Consider the following 25,134-nt stretch of genomic DNA (forward strand, 5'->3'; position numbering starts at 1 on the left):
AGGGTTAGGAAAAGACAAGATCAATACAAAAGGTACTATGACCAGCGTAACTGTGTGAAGGAAAATGATACCAAAGCTGGGGATTGGATTAGAATAAAGGAACCGAGAAAGGTTTTGAAGGGAGAGTCTAAGTTTCGGGCTCCTCAGAAAGTTGTCAAGCGTCTAAAAAAATCAGTAGTTTTGGAAAACGGAGACAAGTGGTCGTGTGATGACATCACTGTGGCAGGTAAAAAGGAATTAAAATGTACTGGCAATAACTTTGTCAAATGCAGACAAAGTGTGGATGAGAGAGGAAGGGAAAGAAGATGTGGAAAAGAATTAAAAGGAGAGAACTGTGGGGTTTCCAGCGGTAACGGCGAAAGGTGTTCAAGATCCAGGAGAGTTGTACCCAATTATAAGGAAGGGTTCATTTATTATTGACTGTTGTCCACATATCAGGGACAATTATGTGAACTGGGACGCTACGCTGTTGCCACAAACAGCCAGGGTGTATCCTTTATTTCAGCAGTGGTTTTTATGAATATTAGAAGGGATGAGTACATCACTATGTATAGTCTGCTCTAGAAATTGTTCGCTATTTATTTTCAGGTACATGTTTTGATTAATGTGTGATTTTAAAGCTTTGGTTTCTTTCTTTCTTTCTTCCTTCTTTCTTTCCTCTTTCTTTAATTTCTTCAGTTATGTATTAGGAAGGGAGATGTTACAGTGTAATCATTACATCACACATCATGTTGTGTTGGGCCTGCGAACGTTTCGCTTCCCTGCATTCTCCCGTGCTCGGAATGCAGAAAGGCAGAACGTGAGCGGAGGCAGCGCTGAGGCCGGACTGCGGTAGCCTGCCGGAGACTTCACAATAAATCTCCTGAGAAACTATAAATGTGTCCAGATGTATACTTTGCAACAAAACCATACGGCAAAAGGGAAGTAGGCAAACGACCTTCCGCTGCTGTAGCTGCGTCCACAGATCAATCAAGTGAGCGAATGCTACGAGGGGGAGGAGGGAACGCATTTCTATTACAGCACAATCACCGTCGCCTGGTGGCACAGAGACAAGGAAACATAGCAGCCTTTTTTCTGGCCTGGCACGGAAACAGACGAAAGAGGAAGGGGCAAAAAGCAAAAGTCTGCAGTTCCACAAGACAAATCTGTGGAACAACGTGAGTATTCAAATCACTCATTTAACGATGTTGACAACAATTCTTTACTGCAGTGTGTTATTCCCGGCAACCTCGCACACAAAAAACAAGAGAACGCGCCTTAAATCCAAGAGGGTTGCAAGACTTTGTCTCAGAACTGCAAAATGTAGCTGTGACTGGCATACAACAGCACCAATTAGAGAGCCCAAATATGTGCTATGAATCTGATGCACATACTGACGATGCAGGGACGTCATTTGAGGCTCGCCAGGGGTCGCAACTTGCTATCCGTGAAAAAAAAATAGAAAAATGTATTTTATTGTCTTTTTTTCTTCTTTTTTTTACATTGAAACTCCTGGGCTGTGGCCAGTGCCATGTGGCCCTTTGTTTTTGGAGTTACTGGAATGTATTTTGAGGCCTCTCAAAGAATACAGGCGGTTCCACAAGTGTAACACTTTGAGCAGTGACCCTAAATAAGAAAGAATAGGAATAACAATTAATTTCTCTTCCTGGAATTCTATACAATAATTGCTAGACTCATTAAAGGACTGAAAGGTCATGTTCTGACCCATAATGTCACTTCGGGGTGGGGTCAAATGACATTACTTCATGTGATGCTTAAATAGCAGTGAGAATCCACCAGCGTGCCCAATTTCACCAGTGCCTGTAATTGAAACTGCACAGGACAGAAATAACATTGCGGAAGATACTATAGTCTCTCCGTTTTACTAGGATGACGGATTTTTAAAAATAAATCTGGACAGGCCATAGACATGGAAGCAGGACTGTCATAAATATAAATAAAAATGTAGTCCTACTTCTACGATGCTGGCCTGTTGCGGTGGGCGAGGAGGTGGTGTGCTCACCTTCGAGGAGAGTGGGCGGGGAGGGGAAGCGGGAGGAAATGGGGGCGTGAAAAGCATTTCACGCAGTAAGAGGTGCGCTGGGACCCAATTTCGGGATTTTCGAAATCGGCAAAAATAGGGACCATAGGCAGCCTCTTTTGCAAACCCCAAAAGGGGTTTGCAAAATCAAAAAACTCCCAGGACGGAGGGAGATTTCCCCGGACTGTCCCGGGAAAACCGAGACGGCTGGTCACCGTACGTTTTACTATCCTACACGAAAGGAGAGGCGCATGAAAAAACGCCAACTGCATGCAGTAACTAAACAATTAACACAGGCTACCCGATTTAATAACCTCACAACCAACCAACCCTTAAACTCCACAATGGAGGCAGTCCCAGAAATGAAATCTAAAAAGACATGCAAGAGGGACGCACGCCGTAAGCGTAGGTCCCTCTGGCCCGCTGGAACCTTAACCAGTTGGTTGGTTAAAGATAAAACCAGAGGAAATGCCACAATGATGGAGAGCGAAGAAATTGAGGAAAGGAATTACTCGTCTTGTGTTGTCTCCGTAGGACAATTAGAGAAGGTAAACGAAAATGGCAATACTAAGGAGGCACCTGAATTACCAGCACTTGATTCAAGAATTTTAACGATTGCCCCAGACGCAAAGGCTAATTCCAAGAAATGTATTAACCGGTCTGAATTGCTGAAGTTATTTCGAAGAATACCTACATTAAGAATCTTGAACTCAAGCGATTTTGACTTTATTGAGCCATTAACAAGCAATATAGATAAAAACTGTAGGATATTTAGGGCCTCATCACGAGTTGGGTGGTAGCCCCGGCGCTATTACCGCTGGGGCTATTAGCGCTACCGCCAAAACCCCCAGCGCTATTAGCGCTGGATCATGGGTTTGGCGGAACGGTTGGTTCCCATTCCCCATTGGGCCCATTCAGGAATTCCTCATTCTCCATTGGGCCCAATGGTGAATTTTCACGCAATTACCGCCGGCGGATTTCCCGCCGGCGGTAATAGCACTGAAAATTGGCAAATTTGCTGTGGATTTGCTCCCAGCTCAGAGCTGGGGGCAAATCCGCCAAGTCCATGATCTGGTGGACCCTTAAATGCAGCGGTAAAAGCACTACCGCCGCCTTTAAGGGTTACCGCCAGACTCGTGATGAGGCCCATAGTCTTTTACCAGAAACAGCAACATTAATACATAGTAAGGGCAAGTATGGCATAGGACTGGCACCCCAAAACGCTTGTCAATGTTCTATATGGGATAGGGCTAAAAAAAGGCTAAAGGAAAATGTAAACACCAAGTATTAGCTCTGGTGTGGATGCTGCGGGCGGTGGTGAAGGTTTGGACCCTATGCCAAGGGTGACCAGCAGTAAATTGAATGAAGGACTTGTTTCACAACCATACTGCGCATACACATAAGTCAATTAACATTTTGCCTGAAGTATTCAATGCAATGGAAGAAAGCCAACAAATGTTTCGGCCATACAGTCTTCTTCTGGGCTGGGCTGGAGTGGGTACGACCCTTACTTGGAAGGGTATTGCAAAATACTGGCTGTCACATAACTTCTACCCCGGCTGGGGATCGTGTAACTGCAGGTAGGCCACTCACTCTCGTCCCTTGCTGATCGCCGTACATAAATTAATACATACTGATCAGATATCCCTAAGTTATATGGGGTATGTGTTCGATAAAGTAATAAATGTCTCACCAGCGACACCTTGTTGTCAAAAGTGCAAGAGCCAACACAAAGTCAAGTCTACCGAGAAACCAAAGACCTCTCTATCTAACACCCAAAAATATGATGATGTACGAGGTTGGGAATGGTTACAAAGTCAATGGCCGCCCCACAGTGGTCCTACACATTGAAAATGTAAAATAGCATTTTCAATGCTCCTAAACCTGTAGCATGGTGTGACAAACTAGAATCTTCTTTCTGGAAGCAAGTTCTACACCTACCCATGTGTACACCCTTACCTTTAATTCGTTTTGAATTAGGTTCTTTATCAATGGTTTCCTATGTCACCTGGAAATATTGCGCCTTCTTTCGAAAATGTCTGCTATCATTGGAGCGTTTAGACATACTGGGTAAGGTGGCAACACATTTACTTATGCAAAATCAAACATTCTCTCGGAAGTGGTGTGACTTTACTATGAATGCTTTATCTGATGCCCCTGTTGAACTAGATTTGCTTTTATCTAATGAAGCCCGAGCAAAACTGCAAATTCATCAACATGACTGGGGTATGACACAAAACCAATGCCTAAAATATAAGGACTTTGATCGAAGCTTATTTGGTCATAAACGCTTTAGAGTCATGGCTGACTATTTGGCCGAAGCTCCTTGTTCAAAGCTTCGACAAATATTTCTTCGCTTCCGCTTGAACGTCTGGCCAACCGTAGATATTTTGGCACGTAGGAAGCAAATCTCATATGCTGAAAATCAATGTCGGTTTTGTAAAGATCCTGTCCAAAGGGAAACATTAGAACATTGCCTAATCCATTGCCCACTATTATCTATTACGCGAAAGAAGTGTTTCAAAAATTTCTTTGAGAATCAGAATGTGTATACCCAGAAAAATATGTGGCAATGTATCTTTACAACGACTTCCCTTTCAGTAAAGATAGCCACTGTACAATTTCTGGATGCAATTTTTCCTGATTCACAGTAGTACTGTACTCTGCTCTCCAACTTCATCATTTATTATTAATTTGTTTGGCTTTTGGAGGTGAAATGACCTGTAATGGATTTATATGTTGTTATTCTCTGCTCTGTTGTGTGGTCATGATATTCATGTAAATAGTATGTAAGATGATTTTATATTTTGTAAACACACTATATTGTATTGTATTGTTTTGTACTTGTCGTAAAATTTGAAATGTTGATTTTATCAACCAAACAAATAAAAATAAAAAAAATAAAAGAAAAATAGCATATTGGAACATGAGGGGTCATTCGCATTTGTTAACAGATGTTCTCTGGATATACTGTTGGAACACAATATTTTTATGTTCCAAGAGACTTAGTTGATCTATCCTATCCATCTTGATGGGTACCATTTCCATCGGTTGTGCACAAAGAAAGGGATAAAGGAGGGTTCTTAGTCGGGTTCAAAAATGAATTTAATTCCATCAGAATTGTCCCTGATGATAAGAATGGAAACAAACGTACTGGTGGTTGAGGTGGTGGGAGGGTTGGGTAAAGCAAATAAGCAAAAGTTGATCATCAACATCTATGAAGCCCCAGGGGACCGTGTTGCAGATGATATTTTTGATTATAGAGATATGGTGTTAGCTCAGTGGTTCAACTTGGTTGAGAATTATGTTGTTTAGCTGAGGATGAGAATTGAATGCAAGATGTCAGGATAGAGTTCAGATTACCCTTTACGATAATGTTATGGTGAGGAGTAGTATGAAAGACAAGACTTCTAATGCACTAGGAAATCAAATTTTCTCAAAGAGTGGGAATTAGTACTGTTAGACAGGTGAACCAAAAGTGAATTCCTGGGTAAGTACAATAGGCACGACGGAACAAGGTCAATAACATTGGATCACTATTTTGGGAATAATGCAGTGTTGGAACAAATCATTGAACTGCAGAAAACACCTAATAGATACAGTGATCATTCAATCCTCTCCCTCAGTTTTAACATTGGTGAAAAGCATGAAAGATTTTATGATGTAGGAGAAGTTGAAGTGAATCAAGCAGGCAATCGTTTATATTGGTTGAAAGAGAACATAGACAAAGCCTGCGCAAGAATCTCCATTATTGACGATACGATCTTGATAAAATGAAATAATTTTAAAACAAATTAGATCAGAGTTTTGCTAAAACGGATGGCATATAGTGAGGGAGGGCTAAGAGGTAAACTGTGTATTTTATCTGGTAAACAGCGTAAAAAAACCTTCGACATTGTAATAAGGGATGAGAAGCAGGCACTGCAAAGGGACATCAGGAGCATTAATAACATCAGCTGCTCTGTAGTCTGTAGCGCTTGAAAAGATTAGAAAAGGAAAAACCAATATAGGAACTGGTTAAAGAGGTACAAAGTGTGCATTGCCAATGTAAATTATCAGCGAATTATAGCGACGATTAAGGCCCAGAATACTTGTTCATTATGGCAAGCGTTATCTCTAGCAGAAGGACACAAACCAGCACAAATAGTTAATCCAATTACTGAAAGAGTATGGGTGAACCATATAAGCTCCAAGATGTTCCTGCAGGTCCGCTCATCATCTCAAAGCATTAATGAAACAGAGAGTTGGCCTCTTACTATTGGCTCGGCAGATATTGCTGAGGCAATAGCAAAGTTGAAAATCTCTAGAGCTCCAGACGCAAATGGTTTAGTCAACGTAGTACTCAAAAAATATCTGGAAAGGTGGGCCTGTGTTCTGTACCTTTTATTTAAGAAAGTTTTTTTTTTTTTTTATTGTTCGCTTGTTAGGTGCTTATACAGCAAGTACATCTTGTTTCAAAGCGCGTACAGGGCAAGAGAGGGAACAAGGGATAGATCCATATTGAATACACAACAGAGGAGAGGAAAGGAGAAGGACAAACCTACTGTGACTTGTGAGTAATTCAGAACGTGCAAGTGCAGCAAGGAAACGGCAGATGGGGAAGGTGCTGGAGTATTCGTGCTCTTTAGTGAGCAACAGACGAAGTGCATGGAGAGGTAAGTGCTACACGGCCAGGAGCCATGTTGTGTGTAATTTTCGAGCCTCCAGGTGGAGGGAGTGCCAGGGAAGTGCTGAGAGAAGACAGAAACTGGAGCGATTGGGTTTGGGAGGTCCGGGGCCCTGAGGATGCATCAGGACCCAGGATACCAATCACAGCAACTGTGAGCTTAGCATAGGAGTGGAGATGGGAGGGAGGAGGTAAAGAGGAAGGTCTTGAGGAGCTTCCAGAATTTAAGGAAGTCCTGCTCAAGGCGTAGAGGGAGGGGGAAGCTGTTCCATAGTAGGAAGCCAGCTGAGGAAAGCGATCAACCTCCGGCTCTCTGTTTAGCAAAGTGCTTTACACACAGAGAGTTGGTGCCAGATGAACGTAGAGGTCTGGAGGGTATTTAGTGAGATAAAGCTGAAGATAGTAAGGACCCCGGGCCCAGACAGCCTTGTGGATGATGCAGAGGGATTTGAGTTTAATCTGTGCAGCAACCGGGAGCCAGTGAATTGAAGACTTGTAGGGTAGAAGAGATGCGGTCCCTGGGCTTAAGGCCAAGGATAATTCTTGCTGCCCTATTCTGAATTAGCCCTAGAGGTCTTATAGTAGAATAAGGTAGATTCAGGAGGAGGCTATTGAAATAGTCAAGTCTAGAGAGAAACGGGGCTTGGTAACATTGAGCATCTGGGGGAAAGCGAGAAAAGGAAGAATTCCTTTTAGAAGGAATATCTGAAAGTGAGACGTCTTTGCAATGTCCTGAGTGTGAGGGAGGAAGGAGAGAGAGGAGTCGAAGATGACTCCAAGGTTTCTGGCTTTAGAAGAAGGAGCATGGGGAGAGCTCATGGAGGAAGGCCAGAGTGAAGGGAAGAAAGAGGGTGCAGTGGTCCCAATGGGAAGGATCTCAGTTTTACAGGCATTGTGGCAGAGATCGTTGGAGGTGCACTAGTACTGGATGGCAGATAAGCAGTCAGGGATGATGGAATGTGCAAGGGGGTCAGAAGGAACTTTGAGAAAGAGTTGTGTGTCGTCTGCATATGTCAGGTTCCATAGTAAATAGGTGGTAATTAAAGAATTATTATCCTTATGTTCTTTGTTATTTTATTGTTAGGTTTAAAAACTAAATATAGTCCTTTCACTGTTAAAATGGTTGGGCCTTAACTTCCATATTCAGAGTACTGCAGATACCCCAAGCCAAGATGGAGGGCAGAGGCAGGAGTTCTGATTGGGTGGCAGGTTGACAATGGTGTGACTCCCAACATTCTAAACTGCCTTTCATTAGTTTAGTTTCCTGAGCTGGTCATGTTTCTGTTTATCTCCTATGTTTTGGGCCTTGGAAAACTCTTAAGAAAATATCTTCAACACTAAAAGAAAAAGAAACAACTCATTCAAGTTACATCTACTCTAAAGAAATTAATTGTCCCTGTGGAAGAAAATGCTGAGAGGTCTTCTAAAGCAAAAAATAAGCTAAGTACTTTTTATGTAATTAATCTAAATGAACTGCCAAAGTTAGCCTTATCTTCTGTTATTTTCTCCTCTGAAGTGCAAGGATTAAAAGACGTCGTGTTGTGAAGCCAGTGTTTTTACATGGCAAACTCATTCATCAGAGATTAAGTCATGAAAACATGATATTTAAAGGCTATTAAAGTTAATGACTGCACAGGCAAGCTTGTTTTTTAAAAGCAGCTCCTGCGTTGGATGTGGATATTACCAGCCTGACAGAATGAAAGGCCCAAGTAGTTAACTTCGCCTGAGCTGCTGAGACCGCTTCCCAGAATAATTATGGAAGCCTTGGGGGATATGATTAAGGAGTTGAGGGAAGAATTAAGGGTTTCTATAAATGAGAATGTCCTTTTAAATAAAAAGATTGAGGAGTTAAATATTAAGGTAACACATATTCAGGAAATGTCAGAAGAAAGGTTGGTAGGTAGGAGAGAAGAACAGATTTTGGAACCTCCAGTTCTGGAAAGGGAAGGTTCTAGACAGAGAGGAGATTCTGGGTTAGGAGCAATTGGAGGTTTAAAGTCTTTAATTTTACCGGTGCCTCTGGAACCACCTGAACGTTTTTCTGGTGAGGCTAAAAGATTTCAAACATTTTTCACTCAATGTGAATTACATTTTTTAAGTAGGCCGGAAGTGTTTTCTTCTGATATGTCAAAGATAACATTTATGATATCTTATCTTTCAGGGGAGGCTGTAGTTGGGCAGGAGTGTTGGTTACACAAAAAGATTTAGCTTTGTATGATTTTAAATTATTTAAGGAGGAGTTCAGTAAGTTATTTGATAAACGTCAGGAATCCTTACAAGTTGATGGTGAACTGCTTGAGTTAAAACAGGGGAATCGAGAGTTAGTAAGTTATATTACCCAATTTAAGACTCTAGTTGTTGAAAGTAACTGGCCAGAAGAGAAGAGAGCATCCCTTTTTTACAGAGGTTTAAGGGATGAATTGAAAGACGCCTTGTCTGGGGTGGTAAATAGACCAACTTCTTGTGACGCCTTGATGGATTTAGTTGTACAGTTAGATTTTCGCCTCTATGAAAGAAGATTGGAGCGTAGGAGGGGAGACAATAAACAAGAGAATAAATCTAATCCTAGATTTGATAGACCTAGGCTGGAGTTTGTAAATAGAGATTTTAGGTCAAAAAATTCAGAAAGTTCAGGAAGAATTAGAGGACCTCTTTCTAAGGAGGAAAGAGATAGGCGAAGAAATAATAATCTCTGTCTTTATTGCGGAAGGAGTGGACATTTTCTTGGGAACTGCCCTTACACTCCAAAGAAAGTACAAAATCCTGACGGCAAGAATCATCAAGTAGCCAATACTCTTCAGGCGGCAGTTCCTCACATAACAATTAATGTATCCTTGATTTTTGAAAAGAAATTGGTGGGTAGTGGTCCTGTGATTATTGATTCAGGAGCAACTGGGAATTTTATGGATTGGGGAGTAGCAAAGAGTTTAGGTATTCCCTTAGTGAAGAAGGTTTTATCTGAGCAGGTTAGTTCAGTGGATGGATCAGAATTAACTTCAGGACCAATCACACATGAAACTTCTCCCTTACTTATGATTATGGCAGGGAACCATGGAGAGGAGTTGATTTTTGAGATTATCGATGCTCCACAATTGAAGATTATTTTAGGCATGCCCTGGCTTACACATCATAATCCTTTGATTGATTGGGGCAGAAGGGTGATTGAATTAAATTCCAATTTTTGTAAGGAACATTGTTTTGAAGGTAAATCCCTTGAAGATACTCAGATTGATGATGTTAAGGGTGCAAGGTTCTTAGGAGAGGTTGGAGCTCTTTTTCACTCTCATACTATTGGAGCTGTTATGGGAGAGTTACCTGATTGCTACAAAGAATTCAGTGATGTCTTTGATGAGGTAGTGGCAGGTGGTCTTCCTCCTCATAGACCATTTGATTGTAAGATAGAACTTGAACCAGGAGCCACTTTACCTTGTAGCAGGGTTTATGCACTTACTGAAAAGGAAAACGATTACCTTAAGGAGTATATAACTGAAAATTTAGCAAAGGGTTTCATTAGACATTCCAAGTCCCCGGTGGCATCTCCTTTATTTTTTGTGCCTAAAAAAGAGGGAACATTGAGGACTTGTATTGATTATAGAGCTCTAAATAAGGTAACCATCAAAAACAGATATCCACTTCCTTTAATTTCAGTTATGTTAGATCAGATACAAGGAGCTGAAATATTTTCTAAATTGGATTTGAGAGGTGCTTATCATCTTGTTAGAGTAAAAGAGGGAGATGAATGGAAGACAGCTTTCAAGACTAAGTATGGATTATTTGAATATTTAGTGATGCCTTTCGGATTATGTAATGCCCCAGCTTCATTTCAGTTTTTTATTAATGAAGTTCTACGTGAGTTTCTGGACATTTTTGTTGTAGTCTACATCGATGATATTTTGATTTATTCACAAGATTTGAAACAACATCAAAGTCATGTAAAATTGGTCCTACAAAAATTGAGAGAAAACCATTTATTTGCAAAATTGGAAAAAAGCCAATTTCATACTTCTTCAGTTGAATTCCTTGGTTTTGTGATTACTCCTGGTGGGTTGGAGATGGATTTAAAGAAGATTAAGGCTGTCAAAGACTGGCCATCTCCGACTAAAGTTAAGGAGGTGCAGAGTTTTTTGGGCTTTGCCAATTTTTATAGGAGATTTATCGAAGGATTCTCTCAAATCATTACTCCTATTACTAAACTTCTTAAGAAAGGAGTAAAATTCATTTGGAGTGAAGAAGCTGAAGAGGCTTTTCAGGTTTTGAAAGATCGTTTCATTAAAGGACCTGTGCTTTTACATCCTGATCCTTCTAAGCCTTTTTTTGTTGAGGCAGACGCCTCCAATCTGGCTATGGGAGCGGTTTTATCTCAAAGGCATGAAAACACTGGACAATTGCATCCAGTTGCTTATTTTTCCAAAAAATTTTCTTCAGCTGAAATCAATTATACCATCATGGATCGTGAGCTTTTAGCGATCAAGGCAGCCTTTGAGGAATGGCGCCATTATTTAAATGGAGCTAGACACACTGTGACAGTTTTGACTGATCACCGAAATCTTTTATTTTTAAAATCAGCTAAAACTTTAACACCCAGACAATTAAGATGGTCATTATTCTTTTCAGATTATGATTTTGTAATTACTTTTAAACCTGGAAGTCAAAATGGAAAGGCAGATGCTTTGTCTCGTCAGTTTCCTGGTAGTGAACAATTGAAGGAGATTAATCAACAACCTGTGATTTCCTCTGAACATTTTATTGTGGCGGGAGTTTTTGATGAAGGAAGTTTTTCCAAAGAAATTCAAGACTGTATGACTTCTGAACAAATGGATGAATGGGTGAGACAGGACCCAGTGAGAAAAATTAAAAATGGTTTACCATATTTCGACACTAGATTATATCTTCCTTCAGAGAAGCTCCGTGAAAAAATTTTGATTGATTGTCATGAATCAAAACTCTCAGGTCATCCAGGGTTTAGAAAAACTTTAGAGTTGGTCAGGAGGGAATTTCGGTGGGTTACAATGAGAAGTGACATTTTAAACTTTGTTAAGACTTGTGAGACTTGTATTAGAGCCAAGTCACATGTGGGTAAACCAACGGGTTTATTAGAACCTCTTCCAATTCAGCCGCATCCGTGGCATACTATTTCTATGGATTTTATAGTTGATCTCCCTAAGGATCAGGGTTGTTCTACAATTTTGGTTGTTGTTGATGTACTTACTAAAGAAAGTCATTTTATTCCAATTAAAGGGGAAGTTACTGCAGAAAGTTTGGCACAGCATTTTTCTCAAGGCATTGTTCGGCTGCATGGTTTACCTAGTCAGGTGATTTCCGATAGAGGTTCTCAGTTTATTTCAAAATTTTGGAGGGCCTTTTGTAGAAGTCTTGGTGTGGAAGTTAAATTAACATCTGGATATCATCCCGAGACTAATGGTCAAGTGGAACGTGTTAATCAAGAGTTGGAAAAGTACTTAAGATGTTACTTGCAAGCAGGAGACAGTTGGGTAGATCTAATTTGGATAGCAGAATTTGCATATAATAATTCTATGAAGGATTCTACTTCTATGTCACCTTTTTTCTGTAGTCGTGGTTTCCATCCTCGTTTCCTTAGAGAACAGATAGAGAAAGACATTGGTAGACCAGCAGTTGAGATTAGATTACAGGCTATGAAGGAAAATTTGGTACGAGCAGTCAAGGCACTTCAATTGAGTAAGGCTAGTTATAAAAGATTTACTGATGTTAAACGCAAGCCTGGGCCAGAATTTTGTGTTGGGAATAAAGTCTGGTTGTCTACCAAGAATTTGAAAATCAAGGGTCGAACTAAATTTAGTCCAAGATTTATAGGTCCTTTTGAGATTGAGACTGTGATAAATCCAGTTGCAGTTAGAGTGAAACTTCCCGAAAATTTAAAAGTACATCCAACATTTCACATTAGTCAGTTAAAACCATTTGTTGATGGAACTATATTAGGAGTTCCTCCTAGTCCAGTTTTAGTGGAGAATCAATCTGAAGAATTTGAGGTCAGAGCAATTTTGGACTCTAGAAGAAGTCGTGGAAAACTTCAGTATTTAATAGACTGGAAAGTTTTTGGGCCTGAGGAACGCTCTTGCGAATTTGCTAGTGATGTCCATGCTCCAATTTTTTTCGCCAAATTTCATAGGAAGTATCCTTTCAAGCCTGGTCCGGGAGGGAGGGCTTGGAGAGGGGGTACTGTCAGGTTCCATAGTAAATAGGTGGTAATTAAAGAATTAGTATCCTTATGTTCTTGTTTATTTCATTGTTAGGTTTAAAAACTAAATATAGTCCTTTCACTGTTAAAATGGTTGGGCCTTAACTTCCATATTCAGAGTACTGCAGATACCCCAAGCCAAGATGGAGGGCAGAGGCAGGAGTTCTGATTGGGTGGCAGGTTGACAATGGTGTAACTCCCAACATTCTAAACTGCCTTTCATTAGTTTAGTTTCCTGAGCTGGTCATGTTTCTGTTTATCTCCTATGTTTTGGGCCTTGGAAAACTCTTAAGAAAATATCTTCAACATTAAAAGAAAAAGAAACAACTCATTCAAGTTACATCTACTCTAAAGAAATTAATTTTCCCTGTGGAAGAAAATGCTGAGAGGTCTTCTAAAGCAAAAAATAAGCTAAGTAATTTTTATGTAATTAATCTAAATGAACTGCCAAAGTTAGCCTTATCTTCTGTTATTTTCTCCTCTGAAGTGCAAGGATTAAAAGACGTCGTGTTGTGAAGCCAGTGTTTTTACATGGCAAACTCATTCATCAGAGATTAAGTCATGAAAACATGATATTTAAAGGCTATTAAAGTTAATGACTGCACAAGCAACCTTGTTTTTTAAAAGCAGCTCCTGCGTTGGATGTGGATATTACCAGCCTGACAGCATAACACTGCAAGTTGGGAGAAAAGGAAGAGATGAGGCGTGCCAACAGAGCAAGGTAGATGTTAAAGAGCCAAGAGGAGAGGATAGAACCTTGGGGGACACCACAGGTGGCGAAGAATGTAGGAGAGGAAAAGGAGCCCAGGATGACTTGGGATGAGTGGTCAGTTAGGAAGGATGTCAACCAGTCCAGTGCCCGATCCCAGATACCCAGGGTATCATGGAGTCTTTGTATGAGGATGGAATGGTTGATCGTGTCAAATGCAGAGGAGAGATCAAGTAGGATGAGGACAGCTGGGGAGTTAGAGTCAAGAGATGCAAGCAGTTCTTCACGGGTGTTCGGAAAAGAGCAGTTTCTGTGCCTCTGGATGCTTGGAATCTAGATTGATGGTTGTGAAGACCACCAACAAGTTCGCTGTGTGAGTTGAGTTGGGGCAACGCCAGCTTCTTCAGCAGTTTCCACAGGAAGAGGGTGATGGAGATAGGGCAGTAGTTGGCAGGACAGGTGGGGTCTGTCAAGGTTTTTTCAGGAGGGGGCACACAAGATAGTGCTTGAGGGGCGAGGGGAACAAACCAGTGTCAAAGGAGTGATTGCAGAAATAAGCGAGTGAGGGGGCAAGAGAGCCAATGTTGTCCTTGATTGTTTTTGGATAAGAAAGGGGAAACCTGTTTGGAAGAGACCTTCATGGCGCATACAACTCTGGTAACTTCATCAGGTCTGATGGGTGAGAAGGAGGAGAGGGTAGATGGCAGAGGGAGAGGGGCAAGGGGAAGCCAGGGGGTGTGGGAAGGATTGGGGGGAGTTTAGGATGTCCTGAGTTTTGGAGGCAAAATGAGTGGCCAGTGAGTTGCAGAGAGTCTGGGAGGGAGACGGGGAGGAGGAGGCTGCAAAGGGTTGGCTAGTTCCCTGTAGATCTTGAAAAGTTCCGCCGTGTTGTTGGAAGCACCAGAGCCCCTTGCCTGTAAGTAGGCTCTTTTCTTGGCATGGATGGAGAGTATGTATTGCATTTGTAGTAGATGGCAGACCAGTTTGTCAGAGGATGAGCCTGAGGTTTGCCACTTCCGTTCTGCCGCTCTGCACTTTCGTTTCAGGGCTGCAAGATAGGAGTCATACCAGATGTTACGCTTAAAGGCAGGTTTCAGGTGGATTCTCATGACTGGGGCAAGGGTATCGAGAGTATTGGTTATGGCAAGGTGGAGTTTGCTGAGATCAGAATCAGTGGTAGAGTCAGAAGTAGGGGAAGGGGGATGAAAGTGGAGGCAAAGGCAGCAGCTGACACTCTGTTTCATTGGGCAATTGTTGATGAACGAGGTTGGCAGGGCTTTAGAAGGCGTGGTCAGAGGGCTCCAGGTGCCTAAGTGGGAGGAAAGGAGAGAATGGTCTGACCAGGAAAGAGGGGTGACAAGTGGGGAAGAGAGAGGGAGGTCAGAGTGGATGAGGGCGTCCAGAGTTTGACCAACCAAGTGGGTTGGGCCAGAGGGGAGAATGGAGAGTGATAGAGCGGTGCGGAGGTCAATGAAGAGAGTGGAAGCATTGACAGGGGAGTCCGATTGGATGTTGAAGTCACCCAAAAGGAGGAGACTGGAGGTGGATGAAAGTAAGGAAGAACAGAAATCTGCCCATTCAGAGAGGAACAGGGTGGTAGAGCCTGGAGGCTGGTAAATGGTGGTAATGGTCAGGGTGGAGGAGGGTTAGATGACCAACTTGCACACTAGGCTCTCAAAGGAAGAGTAGAGCTGGGTGGGTAAGATGGATGAAGGAACCCACTCAAGGAAGTTTAAGGCAACCTGACTGCCAGTACGGTGGGGTCGGGCTTGGAAAGGATCTTGAAGCCATCAGGGCGGAGGGAGTCAAAAGCAGTGACTGAGCTGGCATTGAACCATGACTCAGTTAGAATGAGAATATTAAGGTCAATGTCTTCAAGAAGGAGGGAGATGTCTGCAGAGTGTTTGTTGGCTGAGAGGGCGTTAAGAGTCACCAGATGGAGAAGGTCTCTGTCTTTGAAAGTTTTCTGAGGTGGGGTACAGGGGCGTGGTAGACTGTCGGAGGAGGAAGAGATAGACTAGTAGGGGGAGATGCAGGAGAAGGAAGGAAGTTAATGAGAGGTGGCAGGATCCAGTAAAAGAGAAGGAGGTTAGGTTGCGGACCCTGGACCAGGATGGTGCCTGTGTGGTAGAGCAATGAGTGTGGTATGCAATGAGTGTGATGTCCCTGAATCATGGCAGCAATCCATTTTCGTACCTGTGTACCAAAAGGGAGATCGATTGACACTGAGCAACTATCGACCGCTGTCCATGTTGGACGTCACACATAAACTCTTTGCTTCCTTTGTACTACATGAATTACTGAGTTGGGTTGATTTAGGAAACATATTCTGCCCTTTTCAGACAGGTTAACGCCCAGTTTCGGCAACAGTACCTAACATCTGCTGTTAGACTCTCTGATTGATACATGAGGCTCGATTTAGAGATGGAACTTTTCTATATATTACCTATGTTTACTTTAACTCTGCATTCGACCAGGTAAATCGAGCAACTCTATGGCAAAAAATGGGGAAATTGGGCTGTCCAGGATGGCTGTTATAAAAAGTAATTGCGCTACATGAGAACACAAGTGCCAGAGTTCGTTTAAATAATGAGGGTTTGTTGTCAGCACCAGTATTGTTAAACAGGGGAGTCAAGCAAGGATGTGTGCAGGTTCCCCTGTTGTTCAACCTATATATAGCCGATCTACCACAGCGTTTGGGTAAAACTGTAAACTGTCCCCATAAATTAGGTAAAACTTCAATAGATGCAATGTTATACTTAGTTCTTTTCGATCTGACATCTACGGGACTGAAGAGAATGATACATGCGCTAAGTGATTATGCTGTGGAAAATGATTTGACTATAAATTCCGAAAAAAACCTGTGTTATGCTGGTAATAGGTAGAAAAGTGCACAAGGTCAAAATGAGCACAGCAATTGGAACCTTGGCTTATACAGAGAACTATCCATACCTGAGACTTGAAATTAGCAACACGGCTAACTATAACAGAATTATAGAAATGAAAATGTTGAAAGCATGTCAGCTTACATACTTGGTGCGTAGGTTTGCCAGACAATATGCGGGTTACTCCCTGGAGGGGATATTGATATTATATAAACAATCTTTTTGCCCTTCAATACTTTATGGGTCAGAAGCCCTTGCCATGAAGGATTGCACATGGCAGAATAAACTAGAGGGCTTCTTTTGGTGAAAAATGTTAGGATTTCCATCGTCCACCCCAATGGAGAACCTGCTTTTAAAAGAAATATATAATATTTTTATTTATTGTGTTTTTCTCTACAAAAGTACACATTTCACAAGTACAAAAGAAAATACAAAGAAAATACAATCGTAATACCATAAAAGAAATATTACATTTTATCAATTATACAGAAGGTAATAATAATGAATTTTGTCCCAAAAAAACACATAAGAATGCATTCAGCCGTAAAATCAATTTGATCGAATTTCCCCATGTAAGCCAGAGCCAGAACATATCAGTCACTAGCACTTCACCTGGGTAGCGCAGCCGCGACTGCCCAAAACCAGTGTAGGTCAGAATGATATGTTTCAGTGTTTCAACTGTATTGGACTTACAAAATCTACAGTTGTTATGAATTATTGACTTATCCCACTTTGAGCTCCTTTCCAAGGTTGCAAACTGATTTAGGCGGAAACGCAAGTGAATGGCTCGAATCTTTGGGCAAGGGAATAAAGACGCATACATGAGGTTGACCTCTCGCTTTCTTTTACACCTTGCATACTCTCTGTACAGCTCTAGATTGCCCAGTAAATCAGCAGTTTCTGCCCAATCCGCAGTGTATAATTCACGCTTAGCAATGCCTGGCCCCTCCCATAGCTTTTCCGGGGAGGAGCCTATCCGAGTGAGTATATTACACATGTTATGCTTGAACTGAGTCAAAGTGATAGCTGATTGTGTTTTTGACGATTCACCCATAGGTTGATATAGGGAGTTAGTTGGTGGGCTCAGCATTGTTCCATATTCCGGTAATTCTCGCTGCCAGGCAGTACCTGCTTTTAGAGTTTGGGCTTATCTCATTGAGAGGAATGGCGTTGCTAAGACGAGGCAAGTTGTATATTAAATCCAAAGTCTCTCGGAAGTGCCCATTATTGGGAAAGATGGAAGCACAATGTAGCACTGAGAAAGTTGTAAGAGGAAAAAACTATGAGCAACTAAACTCTACAAGGAGATGAAATGGATACCCAATTGTACTCTGGGTAAAAGCTACGTAGTGTTGAAAGGAGCCTTCAGAAGAAGATTGGATAAGTGGGTTTGGTGTTCCGACTATTTACACCTCTGTTCATTAAAGAACTTTCCACACATCTCCATTGTAGTACACCAATATAAAAGAACTCTGCTATATTTACTCCAGGGTCCTGATCCTGCAATTCAAAGACTGATTTTGCAATTAAGAACTAATCAGCTACCGTTAAGAGAAATTCAAGGAGCACAGCTGCAAATCAGTGTACGGACAGATTTTGTCGAATATGCAAGCAGGTTGATGAGCCAGAAACAGCGAGACACGTTTTCACAGAATGTGGCGAAGTGAGTAGCTCTTATATGTGTGTTTTAGGCATCATTATGATTCGATCAAATCGCTTGAATTTTGGAACTACTGTTTAAATACTGATTCCTGTTGTACGCACATCGCACTTTATCGGCTATGGAAATGTATAGAAAAGCGTTTAAAACAGTGTTAACTAGATGCGGATGAAGTGGAAACAAACCATAAACCAAAATCATTGTAATCAAGTAAGAAAGTAGACAAAACAAGCCAGGCAACCAACAATGCTCTTCGAGGTTAGATCATTTTAGAGAAAAATGGTTTGGTCCTCAGTACATGTGATTTGTTATTTTCTTTCTTTCGCTCTTTCGATTGAGTAAGTGTTCTTAAAAAAGTGTAAGGAATTTTACAGTTTGATATGTTCATGTGTATGTATAAACTATACATTATGAAAAGATTTTAAATGAACGAAACACAAATAATAATAATAATAATAATAATAATAATAATAATGTGTGTTTGTAGCAGCGGATTCCTTGTGATGTGTGCACCTGTTTGTGCGGTGTGGTCCTCCGTGAGATGCGCCCATGTGTGTCTGTATTTGTACCAGCATACTTCTCATGTGTGGGTGCACCTGCAGGATTCCCACTGACGCCTGCCTTTGCGTGTAGGTTTTTGTACCTGGAGCGTCTCCTCTAAGACGTGATACCAGTTTGTTTAATGGTACCAACAGGGACCTCTGTGAGTTGTGACCCTGTGTTTGGGTACTCATACTAAGAGGGTCACATTTGAGGTCTAACTATGAATGTGTGTGTGGGATTGTACTGGCAGAAGTTACTGTCATAGGTGACTGTGTATGTGTTATATTGCGCGTGTGTCATGGGTGACATGTGTTTGTGTTACATAAACAGGGCACTGAGATAGGTCCAGAGTATGTATTGTGCCCACACCGGGGGTAACCAGACCTGCGCCTTCAGATGTGAAGTAGAAAGTGGGGGGAAGAGAGGCAATAGAAGGAGCAAATATCCCAAAGGGGGAATGTAGGCAATGGAAGGAGCAGATATCCTAAAGGGGGGAGGTAGGCAATAGAAGGAGCAGATATCCCAAAGGGGGAATGTAGGCAATGGAAGGAGCAGATATCCTAAAGGGGGAATGTAGGCAATAGAAGGAGCAGATATCCTAAAGGGGGAATGTAGGCAATAGAAGGAGCAGATATCCTAAAGGGGGAATGTAGGCAATGGAAGGAGCAGATATCCTAAAGGGGGAATGTAGGCAATAGAAGAAGCAGATATCCTAAAGGGGGAATGTAGGCAATAGAAGAAGCAGATATCCTAAAGGGGGAATGTAGGCAATAGAAGAAGCAGATATCCTAAAGGGGGAATGTAGGCAATAGAAGTAGCAGATATCCTAAAGGGGGAATGTAGGCAATAGAAGGAGCAGATATCCTAAAGGGGGAATGTAGGCAATAGAAGGAGCAGATATCCTAAAGGGGGAATGTAGGCAATAGAAGGAGCAGATATCCTAGAGGGGGAATGTAGGCAATAGAAGGAGCAGATATCCTAAAGGGGGAATGTAGGCAATAGAAGGAGCAGATATCCTAAAGGGGGAATGTAGGCAATAGAAGGAGCAGATATCCTAAAGGGGGAATGTATGTGGCTCATGAAGATTGGGAAATGCTTGTATCAGTGGGATACCACAGGTGCTTGATTGGGCGAGAGGAAATAGGATGACACGCATTAATGAACCAGTGAAGCTGAGTTATAAAAAGGGAGTTTCTCCTTGAGATGTGAGAGGCCTTCCTACTCATGAAATGTGCCCCACTGCTCCAGCTCCTACTTTACCTGGGGGTACAGTCACGCCGGCTTTGCAGTAACATCCCCAGCTGTCCATCGCCCAAAGGCACTCCTCATCCTGAGCACAACCTGGAGAGCAAGCTGGCACTGCTACCGTGTTGGGATCTGAGGAAAATAAAAGAGTTAACCTTCTCGGTAATCTTATAGCGCATAGGCAACATTTGTTCCAAGAAGTCAACTATCCACGGTAGCCGTGAAACCACATGAAACAGACCCCTCCCTTCCTGTCAGGGCATTTTGTAGTAAACTGGACGATTTAGAATCGGACAAGACAGCTCTCATTTTTATTTGGCAACCTGCAGCGTTCCAGATATTTATGACTATGTCTCCCATGACCCGCCACCATTGACTATCCTGGATAGGTCTGATGGGAGTTTTAGTTCAAAACATCTGGAGAACCACAGGTTGCAGGTCCCTGATATAGAGTGATCCAAATTGCCATAATCTACGAATAAGTTGGACTGCAGTTACATGGTGCTCTTTCATGTGCACACCCAATGTAGTTGATCTCACCGCCACCTGGGCTGCTCATTATTCCAAGATTATTTTTTATTTATTTATTTATTTATTTATTTATGTGCAGGAGGAGCAATGCTCTTTTGATCACAAAAGAACGTACAACAGATAAAAAATCAGATTGACAGGAAGCAGTGTGCTTCTTACAATGGGGTGAGTTGGAGGGACATCCTGACCAGGTTGTGGAGGGGAGTAAACAGAACAGTCACTGGGGACAATACATAAGTGGACACACATAGATTAAGCACAACAAACATTGGGCCATGTTTAAGTGCAGGTAGGTGGTACGGCCAGCTGTGCTCGAGTGCTAGAGTGGATGCAGAGGAAGTGAGGGACAGAAGCAGGTTAGAGACATGGGAAACATGTTAGCTAGCAGGCAGAGGAGAGGTAGGTTATGCCGGGCATAGCACCCCTCTTCCGGTGCAGGCTTCAGTACAAGCCACACGGCGGCAGAAGAGAATATGGATGCCCTCCAATCTTAGCCCACCGTCGTTTCTAAGGTGTTGATTTCCTACTCTTTCCAACTAAGGATGCGTGCGTGTCCCTCCGGAAGACAGACCCCTGAGGCTTCGAGAACAGTGGGCACGAGGCAGAAACAAAGAGAGCCTACATTTCCCCAAACTGATTCCAGGGCGACCTTTCTGGAGGAGGGCCATGACTTGATTCACTTTATCTGGCACAAAACTGTGCTAGAGCGGAATCCAGCTGGTTTCCCATGCCTGCAACGCATGCACGCATTTCACCTTGACTTGTGGGCAACGCCTCAGATGTTGAAGACATTGCACAAACTCTGTACCCCAGAAAACATATTTGCTTATTGAAATGAGTCACTCCCAGAGGGACCTTTGTGGTATTTCTTTCCAATTCAGATAGAATTGAGGCATGCGTATCCCTGCTTTAGAGATTTTGGTTCAATATCAATGTTGGAAGCCGATCATAGAGAGCGCCAAGACTTTGGTGCAACATTTTAAGTCTCTAAAATTGACAGTACTTTGAAATTTTGGGAGGGGGTGAGAAAATATCTTACTGATGCAGCTCAGAATCACTTACCGGTGCAATAGCCAAATCCGGGGAAGAATAACCCCATGAATTTATAAGTAAAGAAGTTTCCTGGACAGGCTTTGACGTAAATCTGTGCAGTGGTTGAACACTTGCTTCCATAGGCGCCATGCCGTAGCACAATCCCTTCTTCCATAGTAGGGTGCCCTCCCTTGAGAATGACAGGGCTCCCTGTCCCGCACTGCAAGGATTTCACGCACTGCTCCGGCATGCGGCTGCCACTTTGGCCAACAAAATGGACCCAGCCGTGAAAATTGCGGTCATCGGAAAGTCTGTCTCCTGTGCTGTGGTTATCTGCTCTCCAGTAGCTGTCCCAATCATAGTGTTCCCTGCACGGGTCCATGCACCTCACGCTGCCATCTGCATACCTCTTACAGTCCTGGCCCGCTGAGCATGTCTGACCATTGCAGTTCAACAAGGGAGAGTTGTTTCGCTCACTTCCGGTACAGATGTAGTGGTCGTAGACCATCTCGCATGTCTCCTTAGGGCCACAGGAGTTGAGGCTTGGATCGGCACAGAAGTTGGTGCTGGAGCAACAATGATGTGTGGGGTCCCAGGTGTACGTGGGTGGGCAGCAGCTGCTGTCTGAGCAGTGGCTGATGTTGGTGCATCGCAGCCCATCTCCCACATATCCGTCCATGCAGACGCACCAAAAGTAGCTCGTGGCTTTGAGACAAATGGCATTCGGGTCGCACGAGGAACAATTTCTCGCCACTATGAAAGGCAGGGAAATAAATGACGAGTTTAGACATCAGGGTAGCAGCAATAAAGCAAACCTTTTGGAAGTCGAGATTTGAATAAAGACGAGGAGACAAAAACTTAGATTACACAAACACTTGCGTGGTGCCTAAGGCACACAACCAGCTGACACGCTAGCAGGCTAACGTAGACCACAACTCTACACTCCGGAGACCTTCTTGCAGGCTAACGTAGACCACAACTCTACACTCCGGGGACCTTCTTGCAGGCTAACGTAGACCACAAATCTACACTCTGGGACCTTTTTGCAGGCTAATGTAGACCACAACTCTACACTCCGGGGACCTTCTTGCAGGCTAACATAGACCACAAATCTACACTCTGGGACCTTTTTGCAGGCTGATGTAGACCGCAACTCTACACTCCGGGGACCTTCTTGCAGGCTAACGTAGACCACAACTCTACACTCCGGGGACCTTCTTGCAGGCTAACATAGACCACAAATCTACACTCTGGGACCTTTTTGCAGGCTAATTTAGACCACAACTCTACACTCCGGGGACCTTCTTGCCCATCTTCCTGCTCACGTTCAGGCCCCCTTTCGGCTTCCAACCCACTGGTTTCTCACCCACCCTCATTCCTCCTTCCCTGGCTCTTTTTCCCTGTTTCCCTCTTGCCCGCAGGACTTCGATGCAACCTCAATCTGCTGTGGATTGATTCAGACCCATTCCACTGCCTGTGCCTGCTGGCCTCCTGGTTTGCTCCCTCAAGATGTTAACTACATAAGCATGTTTGTAACCTGCCAGGTGTGAATATCAGCAGAGTTAACTCAGCCGTGCATCCTTCATAGGGTGGTGAGATAGGAACAATGGAGTTGGGTGTAAAATATCCCCTGCTGCTTAAAGGGTCTCCTGCAAATTAAGACATTAGATCGATTTAAGTTCAAGATTTAGTCGATTGCTTTTTGTGCCTAGAAAATAGCTGAACACTCCATTTTTTATTTTGACACGTTAAATGGGTGGTTGAACTGCGTACATTATAGGCAAATTTTGGCCATCTGGCAGAAAAAGCCCTAGACATTGAGATGCCGCGAGAAGTGAAGCAGTCTGTCGTGTGTTCTATATAAATGGTTAAGTATTATTGTGCAGTAGTGTGATGGCATGTGGACGTACATAGAGCAACCTTTGCTATTTTGGACCTCACTGGGCTGTCAACCTTGAAGGAGGGCGAGGGGCCCAGCTATTGGGAGGAGATGGAGAGGGAAGGTGCAAAACTCGAAGTGTTGATGCGTACAGACCAGAAGAACCAGTGTTTTGTGTCATGGACTGTTTCTAGGTAAGTTGTGGTGAGAGTACTTGGGGTACGTGTTTCCAGAAGGGGGTTCAGGCATAGGAATCCTGCTCAGTTTGTTCCTAACAAGGTTTTCCCTGAGAGCTGAGATTGGTTGAGGCTTGCTGGAAAGCTGTGTGTGATAAGCTAGAGGGAGAGGTGTAGAGTTCGAATGGTGTTACTGTGTGCATGAAAGGTGGCATACTCTATTCTTCACCTGCACCAAATGAGTGGCTACTTGATTTGTGCAGTGTAAGATGGAAAGAAGAATGGCGGGCTGGTTACTAAGGGGCTCAAAGAGTAAAGTTGTGATATGGTATAGCAAGGCATGAAAAGGCATTTGTATGCCTCGTCATGCCTTGCTATGCCGTGTTCTGCCAATGTCTCGCCATCTTCCTCGCTCTCTGTTTCTCACCCCAATAGATATATTGTACACTGTGTGCAATAGTAATCCGGGAATAGCAGATGAGGGGAGGGGGCCGGACTGGGTCCTGCATTCTTTGCACTTAGTAGTAGGAGTAAGGATACTGAAGTCTCTGGTTTCTCCACTACCAAGTAGTGCTAGAGCAGGGTCAGCATGTGTGGTTTAGATATAGCGCGTCAGGGCGGCAAAGGATTGGCCGAAGCGCAGATGAAACCCACAGAGTGATCGGGTCATTGGGAGGAGCTTTCTAGTGCTGATGGAAAGACCACCCACACCATTGTTGACAGAAATGATAGAAAAGACGGGTGTCTTTAGACGTTCAAGGAACTCAAGGGGGGGTTAGCTGCGATGAAGGCTGACAGAGGAAGTATTCAGACTGGTAAATAGAGCACTCCATACAGCCACTCCTTGAGTTGCAAGACCCCCCTGCCTCTGTAACTTTGCCACAGGGTGTGTAGAATAAGGTGGAAAAGGAAATCGGGTCGGATTTTCAGATCTTATGGGGCACATGACTTGCAAAGTTGCTTATGAAAGTAGGAAGACCTCGATTTGTGAGAAAACGTGCACACTAGCAGAGAGAGCGAGAGAGAGTTTGCAGCCCCCCATCCACCACTGAGCCTTTTGCATGATATCTGTTGGAAGAGACAGTGTGGTCGTGGTAGTTAGGATTCTCCCAACCCTAATTTTTTGGGGCAAAGATTAAGCTAATTAATGGGAATTTTAATTGGGCCCATCTATAGGGCACCTTCTGGAAACGTGTTCTCAGATTACCCAGTGGGGTCCCTAATTGCCTAATCAGAGAGGAGCTTGGCCTACTGACACTTGAAGCCATTTTTTTTATTGGAAAAGACTGTCTCTGTTTGCAAAAATAATTAATGCTTTGGAACATTCACTATGGATACATAAACCTATGTGAGAACATACATTGCTGAATCTCTTGACTTTTACAGAATCATCATGGTTAATTGTCTAATGAAAAGTATTTCTTTTCTTCTCTTTTCTTTTATCTTGTTGCTGCTTGTCTACACTTCTATTGTAATGAGTTTCAACTAACAAGCAAATACAGTCCAGGCTTCTGAAGAAGAGCGTTATCCCTTGAAACGCGTAAAGCCGTCAATACTGTCAATAATGAATG

The 25,134-nt window shown here is 42.9% G+C and overlaps 1 protein-coding gene across 1 annotated transcript in view; it reads right to left on the reverse strand.

Annotated features, from left to right (window-relative positions):
- Window positions 1-22,791, reverse strand: part of LOC138503273 (uromodulin-like) — a 133,470-nt gene extending 110,679 nt beyond the window's left edge. Inside the window, exons 1-2 of the mRNA XM_069622876.1 lie at window positions 21,539-22,791; window positions 19,961-20,077 (exon numbers count right to left, since the gene is read on the reverse strand). Of these exons, the coding sequence (XP_069478977.1) occupies window positions 19,961-20,077; window positions 21,539-22,187 (766 nt within the window). The 5' untranslated portion in view covers window positions 22,188-22,791. The remainder of the gene's footprint in view (window positions 1-19,960; window positions 20,078-21,538) is intronic.
- Between the last annotated feature and the right edge of the window lie 2,343 nt (window positions 22,792-25,134).

Source organism: Ambystoma mexicanum, chromosome 11 (genome assembly GCF_040938575.1).
Source record: "Ambystoma mexicanum isolate Mex_15411 chromosome 11, UKY_AmexF1_1, whole genome shotgun sequence".
In the NCBI taxonomy this organism is placed as follows: domain Eukaryota; kingdom Metazoa; phylum Chordata; class Amphibia; order Caudata; family Ambystomatidae; genus Ambystoma; species Ambystoma mexicanum.